Source organism: Anabas testudineus, chromosome 4, assembly GCF_900324465.2.
Source record: "Anabas testudineus chromosome 4, fAnaTes1.2, whole genome shotgun sequence".
NCBI lineage: Eukaryota > Metazoa > Chordata > Actinopteri > Anabantiformes > Anabantidae > Anabas > Anabas testudineus.
Window position 1 is genome coordinate 3,665,873 of NC_046613.1, and position 9,759 is coordinate 3,675,631.

At 40.0% G+C, this 9,759-nt stretch overlaps 1 protein-coding gene across 1 annotated transcript; it reads right to left on the bottom strand.

Annotated features, from left to right (window-relative positions):
* Positions 1 to 4,166: 4,166 nt before the first annotated feature.
* Positions 4,167 to 8,417, bottom strand: LOC113152771 (protein shisa-like-2A). The gene is made up of 3 exons (XM_026346203.1): positions 8,233 to 8,417; positions 6,116 to 6,252; positions 4,167 to 4,354 (listed from the first exon to the last, which is right to left on the bottom strand). Exons 1-3 carry the CDS (start codon positions 8,415 to 8,417, stop codon positions 4,167 to 4,169), a joined length of 510 nt encoding a protein of 169 aa, XP_026201988.1.
* Between the last annotated feature and the right edge of the window lie 1,342 nt (positions 8,418 to 9,759).

Sequence of the window (9,759 nt, forward strand, 5' to 3'; positions counted from 1 at the left end):
GTGAAACCCATGTTTTTTGCCATGGTATACACTGATCATCTGGTGGATTAATGTTGTGGTTGACAGGAGTCAGCATGGCTGCTCCATATGCCCCATATTCATCAAGCTGTGATGCACTGTGTTTTATCAAATGTCTTTGTACTTAAATCCAACCAAACCACTAATTTTGTATAATTGGAATCCAGCATAAAAAGTCTGCTATACCAGCTGTCACTTTGGTGCTACTATTAGAGCCAGCAATTGCAATTTTGCCAAAGGGGTGCAATTTCAACAGAGGCCTGCTGCCATCAGGGCGCTCTTTCAACAAAGGTTCTATGGGTTTAGGAGAAGGTTGGGACAATCAATGTACATGGTTACTTAGGTTGGAGGACTTGCCGCTTCATTGTGGCAGAACTTAATTTTGCCCATGCTGAACCCTGTGAACATTAAACCTGCACCTGGTGTTAACGTTAATGTCTGTTAAAGGTATTATTATTATGTTCTGCCAGCACATACTAGTGTAAGTCTTATGTTAATCTTGTACTAATAAAATAAAATATTCTGAAAGACACCCTTCTTTGTTTTTTCCATATTCGTTATACAGTATTCTATTGTCAATACATTTTTACTTAGTAGTTTTACAATGCAAGTTACAGATCAAAATACTTCTTTTGAAATGTTGAAATGAGTTTCCCATGACATTTATATAGAAATGTTTTTAATAACACGCAGCGGGAAGGCAGGGCACCCAAATGTTAGCACAAGCACATTTGGGCAGAACTACAGTAGCAGAGTTTATTATAAGTCATAAGAAGAAAAGAGCTTTCTCAGAATTCAGAGAACAGAAGGTCCAAGTCCGATCAGAGGTAAATATCAGAAAGAAGAAACAGTGAATCAGTCAATAATCCAAAAGGCAGAGTGAAGTCAGGTGTGTGTGCGTGTGTGTATATCTCAGCAAAGACAGGGAACTAAGAGCAGGTGATCTGAAGGCACCGAGATGAAAAGGAGAGAATAAAGCAAAAAACGAACTCATAAGAGAACTGTGGCAAATGTGTTGAGCTCGGTGTCTCAGCTAGCACAAATGCACATGGAATATAGAAGACTGAGTACCCTTGGGTAAGTATGATGCTTTATGACAATAAACAAAAAAATATTGCTCTTTTTCCACACGGCTGAACCTTGATTACAAGTAAACATACTGTATACAGGCAGGGATCAGAGCTCATCAACCTGATCCACTGCTTAAAACCCACCATCAAATAATCAAAAAGCACAGAATATCATTTACATCTTCAAGATTTCAAGAAGGTTTTTCTCCTCTGTGATGCACGTAAATGAAGCGAACTGTTAAATGATATGACGCAAATCATATGATGTTCAGGGAATAAACCTAGGATGGCTTATTGGCAGTGCTGACTGAGTATCCCTGACAGAAAGGTAAGAAGAGAATCTAATTTAAAGGCACCAGATGCACCACATCCAGCGAGATCAAAGTTAAGCATCAAAGCAAGACGCAGCACACAAGCATGGGCAGTCATAGCTTTAATAACTTTGGAAAATACACATATATCAGTAAGAGGCACTTGCGCTGCCAAACGTGTTAGAAATACAGTGATGTTAAAGACGGGGTCATGAAGAAGCTTTGACAGAGATTAACATATGATTAATATTCTCTCAAATCGGCTGAGCAGTCATGGCACAACATGAGAATCATCAAAACAAAACACCAACTCACAAAAGACGTGAGCAGAAGACTAACAGCCAACCTGCATCGGATTTCATTCTATCTGCAGATTACGCACTTAATGAAGCAGGGACCTGCTGTATGCATATGTGACTAGGGGCAGCATGGCACTGTAGCCTCGAAACAAGAGGGTGTGGGAGTTTGCATGTTCTCGTGCCTGTGCAGGCTCCCTCCCACAGTGCAGATCAGAGGTTTGTGTCGCTGCTGACTTAATTCACACGCACAAATTAGCATAAAGTTACATTTTAAAGGAATATTTCACAGCAAAAAGACAGTGTCAGGACCTCAAATCATTGATTGCTGAACCTGCATAAAATGAAACACAGATGTTAAAGCTCACTTTTCAGACAAAGACAAATAAGATCATAAAATGTTTCCAGCTGAACGGTGCCCAATGTAAATTTAAACGCCCACTGTTTGTGCTGCAGCACCTTTCTTCTGTGTAAAATTCATTTACATCTTTAACTATATGTTTGTGGAGGTGAATTAAATCTACAATTATGCACATTATGCTGCAATTATTATACGCAATTATGCGTCTCTCAAAGTAAACATCCATGCTAACCTACGAAGAGTAAGTTATATTGGTTCCAGTGAGTGGATTGGTTAATGTCATAAAGTCAGGAGGGCAGAGTGAAAGAAGATGGAGCAGCTAGAGGAGTGGCTGGCAGAGGAGTTTAGAAAATATAAGCCTATCATGCCAGACTTGTTCTCCTTCACTGAACTCGACAATTAAGTGTAGTGATTTCTTTACACCTGTGTAATACAATTTTTTGTCTTCAATATTATTTTACTTCTTTAGTAAACTGAGGTTTGCATGTGTGTTGTGACATAAATGTCTCCTACGCTGTTTCCATGCAGCCAACAGAAGCATAACTCGGCATTAGACTCGAAATCAATGCACTCGTCTCCGCCCAGCCCTTTAGGTATTAGATTACAAAGTGATAATAAATAGGAACGCTGCACAAGCCAATGATCAAGCAGAACTATTTGGCCTTCTCTGATTGAAGGGCAAGCCTCACTCAAAAACTTTAAAGAAGAGAAACCAGGCGTTCAACAAGTCTCACAGAACACTTGAACAGCACTTTTCCACATCATATATTTAATAAACATTATTTGCTGTAGATTTAAATAAAGATGGATTTCATCAGCTACAGACTCTTTTTGTGCATATAGTACATCTACAAGGTTTGATAGACTCGGTCTACTCTCTCATAAAATATGATTTCTGCAATAACCTCTGGGGTTTGGAGAAGATTTTAATGAAGTGAGGTCTAATAAATGTTATTGTAGTCCTTTTACTGCCATTTTGCAAACAGTGTACATTTCTATTTGCCTGCATACAGGACTAGACATGTCAGGTCATTTCTTTCACTCTCTCAGTTCTTTGTGTCAGGAACTGAACCGCAGCTCTCTGTTTGGGTCGACCGCTCTTTGTATTGGGTCTGATTATGTCGGGTCCTGGTTAAATTTTTTTTATTTTTTTTATTCACAATGGGTTCAGGTTGGCATACACCCGGTCTGTTCGGGTCAAACATCATCAACACCTGCACCTTTTACACTCTCACAAATGCTTTTAATTTGTACTGGGGATTTTCTGTTTACAACATGAATCCTCCAGCCCAGAGTTAGCAGAGCATTTCTGGATCAACAAGGTCTGCACATTATTCTCCTCTCAAACTTTTTATTCGTAATTCAGCTGCCGCCTTTTCGATTACAGCATAAAAGCAAAGTTTGGGGCCATTAGGTTAAATGAGAAGAAAGCGTAACAGACACAAACTCTGTAGCCCTCAGAGACTTAGACACAGCTTGATGGATCAGTGAGTTTGTGCCTGCCAAAGTCACTCTGTGTCTCAGGTTCAACAGCAACGTTTTGGTCTGTGATGTTAATGGTTGCTTATCATTCAGAGAACGTACTGTAAGTTATTTCTCAGTGGATCTTATTTTGAAAACACGTTGATGAATTCTGCGTGATTGTGTTTTTCTTCAGTTTTAAAGAAATATAAAATGTACAACCAATAAGTGCTAACAACTGGGGAAATTTGCTCTAATAAATGCATTATAACTCAGCTCATTTCATCTTCCAAAGCCAATTAAAACTCTTTATTTTACCTAATCTGTATTCAGTACCTGTGATTCAGAAAACCACATTTTCCAAACACCACCTATTGTAGATTTACAACCTGACCACATACAACTTTAATTAATCTCAAATATAACGCAACCAAGATCATGTTTGCTTAACTCTTCTAGTTCTGCTACATTTTTCTTTAATGAATACATTTAGATTTTGATGAGGAACTCTTCTCTGCATCATGTACAAATGCTAATTCAGCAAAAGTTGTAGCTCTCCAGAGAGGAAGGATACAGTCTAATGGTGAATAGGCTGCTGCATAAGATGGCACAACCAAAGTAAAAGTAGCTGTTCAAATAGTCCATGGGTCTATGCTGGACCCTCAACCTTGACAGATGTCACAGTAGCCATGAAACATCGCTGGAAAAGGCGGTCAGGCTCTTGAGGCTGGTTGTCACAGTCCAGCTTTCCCCTCAGAAAGTGCTTCTTGAGTCCTGGAGGGCCAGCAGGTGTGCTTGTATGACTTGGTCCTGGTCCTTGTGGACTCGAGGTGGAACCTAGAAGGCAGAAAATTCACTTAGGAAATTACAAGAATCACACAGATTTATCACCCAGCTCATAGTCTCAGCACTGAGCTTCATTAGAAGTGAAGTCAACATTACTTAGTGCTAGCCAAGGAAGTAGTCCTGGGATGGCAGAATGTACAGTGGAGACTCACTCATGATACTATCATTCAGTATGGATGAGGTTGTTCAGCGATGTTACCGAGTGGAACATCTTCTATGTGCAGATGGCGGCAACAGAATTCTCAGCAAATGTCATTATAACCAGCGAATCCAGCCTGTGCCGTAGGCTATGCAATTGGCCAACACTACTGTGATTTACACTTGTGTATTGTATACTGCCAAAACGCTAGTTGTCAGTGGGGTTTCCGTGGCACTTTATTGAGCTTATTCGCCACTGTGTTGACATGTTTTGATGTTTCACAAACAATGGCAACTGAAACTGAGCAAATCATGTTGTAGCTGGAACCTAGTGCAGCAGTACAATTAGTAGGAACATTCAGAATATTGGCATTGTAGATCAATGGTATTTAATTTCCTTCTGCCTGCTCTATCCTACAATATGTATTAACTCACATGACATCATCATCCATTGGTTGATGGATGGCCTTGGTGGTATTATACTATAGTACAGTGCATTGTTCCAATCTGTACTTTGTAGTTTCTCTTCCTCCATGATGTTTTCTGACACTTTATTATTACTTCTGTCTTCCTCATGGCACGTCCCTTTCCCCCTCTTCCTCTCCCTGTCATCTATCATCACCTCTGGTCCTCCAGTTGTCATTTCTTAGTTGTTCTATCCATTCATCCAAGGTTGCTGACAGTTTTTCTCTGTCATTTTGTCTCTTCAATTAATATCTCCCTTTTCTGTTGTAGATTTGAACTCTTTGTGTTCAAATTTCCTGTCTCCCTTTCTCCAACCTAATTTATGTATATTTCTTCTTAGTATATCTATAATGTCTTCCTTTAGCCCCTGTTCCTAACTATTAATCTATTAACTATTAGTCTTTCAGCTCTTTACAGCGATATAAAGAGAGCTATTACTCTAATAAAAGCCATGCCTGCCTGTGTGTCTGCATTTGGGTTCCCCTGCATATTGGTTCTTACACAATTCAGTGCTCAACTGCATTGATGCACTTAGGTTGGGTTCAGGACATTGATGTTTCAACCTCGGTCAAGTATATGAGACACACGAGGGCTATACTAGTAAAACACAGCACAAACTCCCATGTATTCCACTTGGGTTGGGTTCAGACATGAAATGTTATATGTTGATGAAATGTCATGTTTTAGCTGTGGACAGACATGTTCAGCCGATTTATTAACTACACATGAAGTGTTCTCTTACTTTCTATGTTGTAGCTTGTGCTTTACTTAGATTTACTTATTTAACTTGATTGTAATCACTCTTAGTCTGGCCTCTATGGGTGGCCCTACCAGGAGCTTAAGGCTCCAGCTGGCAGCTCTCAGGTTCACTGAGATGCGCAAGCCCCTAAAACATGACAAGATAGTGATGATGATTTCAGTTACCATACCTTGATGGTTGACTGAAAAGGTTTTGTCCTTATCTGACAGATTTTTGTCATTATTGTATTCAAGAATCAATAAGAAATCTGTTTTATGAAAGGAAGATAACAAACTCACAAAGTCTTGCAAAGGTTTGTTGTGGTTTCTTTCTTTCAAAACCTTTGTGTTGATATAGTAACTTATGGTGAATGTTGAAGGTCGAAGGAGAGAAGGCTCTGCACGCAGTACCTGGTGCTCGGAGTGGCAGCCCGTTGTCCAGACCTCTGGGTTTGGTGGCGATGAACAGATAACAGAGGACACACAGAGTGATGATGAAGGCCAGGAGAACCACAGCTGCTACAGAGAGACCCACAAGAGCTCCAAGACTGTAAGACAGAAAACAATCATATAAAAGCAAATAACGAGCAAATAGTAGGTACAGTCAGAAAGTTGTGAAAAAATCTAAACGGAAGAAAAAGTTCTGCTGGAAGAGGAAATGCTCTTATTAAGTATGCATGAACATTAAATATTACTTAAGTGAATAATCCCAAATATATTGGAAGCATCCCAGCAATACGACCAGTACCAAATGCAGACAAATTGGCTCAGGGTTTATCATGACTTACTGTAAAGCTGCCACATCAGCTTTGTCCAGCATGACCAGTCCTACCAGCCCTCACACTGCTTGCTCTACTCAGCAGAGCTTATGGAAAAATATGTCCCATTGCTAGACTGACATTTTCTGTTGTCGCCTTCCTTTTTATAGCTTTTAATTGCTCACTGCAGAGGCTGCTTAGGGTCATAGTCTTTGTTGTTAAATTCATTCTGTTGAATGAAAGGAAATTGGAATCTGTACATTTAGAGAAAATATCATTTTCATCTTTGCACTGTTCCACTTTGTGTGCACGTGGATACCTTATTATCAAAAGCACCGTATCAAGAGGATTTGATGAGAAATCACTGAATCTCACAATCTCTATTCTTGGATGCAGTTTTAGTATGAATAGATTGTTTGGTTACTGCAAAAACAAATTAGAGTGTACCTGAAGTACAGTACCAGCATAAAAAGGAAAAAGAAAAAGAAGCTGGTGATGAAGCTGATTCAATTTCAGACTCCCTCTTCATTCACTCCTAATTAAAGACACACAGAACTACTCCACTCTCAACTGACAACTTACTCCAGATGTTTAAAACGTGTTCATCATCTAGGCTAATTGTTGCTAGCGTGCTTCAAATCTGGCAGAGTACTCTAATCATGTGTTCTGCAGTCCTGCCTGATGATGAGGACACCTACTCTGTACCTTGAGAGCAGTAAAGCACTTCGGTGACAGCACCACAGTGTTTCAGAGCTATTCTTCTTACACATAATGACACATAATGATGCAGAATGGCCAGTTATATGCTGCCCGGAGTTGACTGATTTTACTGGAGCTCCTGCTGAGATGATTTGGTGACGTGCTGTGAGAGTTGCATTGTGATGCAATACAAACTGATTAAAAGGCCGTTATTAGAGCAGAATTACATCCATTTAGTTAGATTATATATAGATTATATTAAATAACATCAAACACTGTTCTGTCCTGTGACTTTGTTCTTTGAATGCACTTTCTTAAACGTTCAGATCATCATCACTCGTCTCCTGTGGTATCTATAGTACTAGTTTAGAGGTGTCCATTAAAACTCGACATTTTCTTAAACGCTTAAGATAAAGTGACGTACGCTGGAGATGGTTTTATCTTGACCTTTAGAAACGTATCATTTGAAGCAATCACAGTGTTTCGAAATAGCACCATGAGTGAAAATATGGGGGAAAGTGATCTTTGGTTGCTCCAGGTACTGTACTGTACTTCAGAAATCTACCACTGACGAGCCCTTGACCATCACAGATCCAATATTAGATATCACATGATGAGACTCAGGGGAGTCCAAGTTCAGTTTCACTTTGTTGGAGACAATGCTGTTCCTCTAAGTGAAACTCAGAGGTGACGTTAAGAGGCTTTTGATTCGTTTCTTTGTGACAGTTGTCAAGCATGTCCACACATCCCACCTGCACATTTGACAGCTTTGCTATGAAAACATATTAGGTGAGCTTCCATTAACATTCCTCCCTCCTCCTACTCTCCACATATTGATTCAATGACTAATGGTTTGAAGGTCATCAGTGTTTTTTAAATTACAAGTCTCCCTAATTAAACCTCTGACAGCCAATTAGCCTCACTGGAGTCAAACAGTAGCTGCAGAATGCCATCAACAGGTCCTGGACCTGTTTCTGGAGCCAACAGCAGTGATCTGTCGGTGTCAGTGTATCAGCTGCTATCAAAGCATCGATTTTATTCTGCATACTAACTTCACACCAACCAACCTACCTCAACCACCACATGTATCCATACTCGTAGGGGAAGAAGCTGTTGGGGTCATCGCAGCAGTACTTGAGGTCGCTGAAGCCGCAGCAGAAGAGCGCCGTGGCGTCACTGTCCGCTCTCGGACATGTGAAGCCCTCCACGAACACGCTTCCCTTGCTGTAGTAACTTTCGCACTCCGAGCTCATCATCTCATCTGCAGGCTGCGCTGTGGAGAGTCCGCTCTCAGCGCGTCCATCTCCCAACTTCACATCATCCTCACAAAGTATGTGATGCAGGAGCAGAGCTGAGGCGAGTGCACCGCCACCCACATCTCTCTCTCTCTCTCTCTCTCTCTCTCCCTCTCTCTCTCTCACTCACACTATCTGTCTATCTATCTATCTATCTATCTATCTATCTATCTATCTATGTGAAATATGGAATTGAATCTGACCTACAGGGGCTCTGAGGTGCCACTCTAAAACTGATGTAATTTATAACCACAGTAGCCCTGTAGGATGCACACCTATCAAGGCATAGTTTTACATTTACCAATAAAACCAATCATGATTGATTATTATGATCATATTTATCATGTCTGTCATGTTAGTAAGTTAAGGTAGCCGTCTTTATTAAGGCAAACTTTCCTTTTTTCTAACCATAACCGAATCAGTGTCTAAACCTAACCAAATGGCTTTATTTGCATGGTTGTTGTCCAGAGATTTTGAATGCTTAGGGCAAAAATTAGAGTTACACCAGGCACTAGTTTGGTGCTATTGTATGAGATGGTAGCCTGATGCCTAAAGGAATGCATTTTCAATAGATGCCTGTATGCAGGCACGCTTGCAATGAACACATAGATCGTAAGAGCAGGTTGGAACAAACAAACTACATGGATGTGAAAGTTGGAGGACTTGGTGATGTAAAGTCAGGGATCACCAGCATCACTAGAGTGGTACCAGAGTGGTAAATAAATACTAATAAGTAAAAGCTGGCAGTGAGGGCAGGGAAAATATATATTTCATGAGTCTGAAGAATGCTTCGCATGTAGATATATGCATCTCTTGAAACAAGAATGGTTTGAATTAGCCATTTATGATGGTAAGAACAGAGTAAAGTAAAGGGCAGCACAGGGTGACGGTAAACAACAGGAGAGAAAAACAATCCTGTTACACAAAGACATATTTTATTTCTACTTTGTGGCAGTTTGCAGAAGATGGGACACCAAAAGCGACTTTCAGCAAAGACTGAGAAACCAGAAAATGAAGCCTGAGGTTCAGAAAATGCATTTGAAAAAATAGTGAATGTTTTCAAATATAAAAATATGGAATAGTTCTGTACAAATCGAATTGTTCTTGTTTGGTGGCTGTACCAATCTGCTCAGTTAATCCACTTGATTCAATTAATCAGTGGTTACTGAGACCAAAACAAGGGTTAGCTTTCACGACGGCAACATAGGGTGAATATAATAATGATTAAATAATAAAGCACTGATGAACTGAGCAGCGATTCATTCTCATGTCATCTAATTAGAACCTCTTAATTGTAGTAATT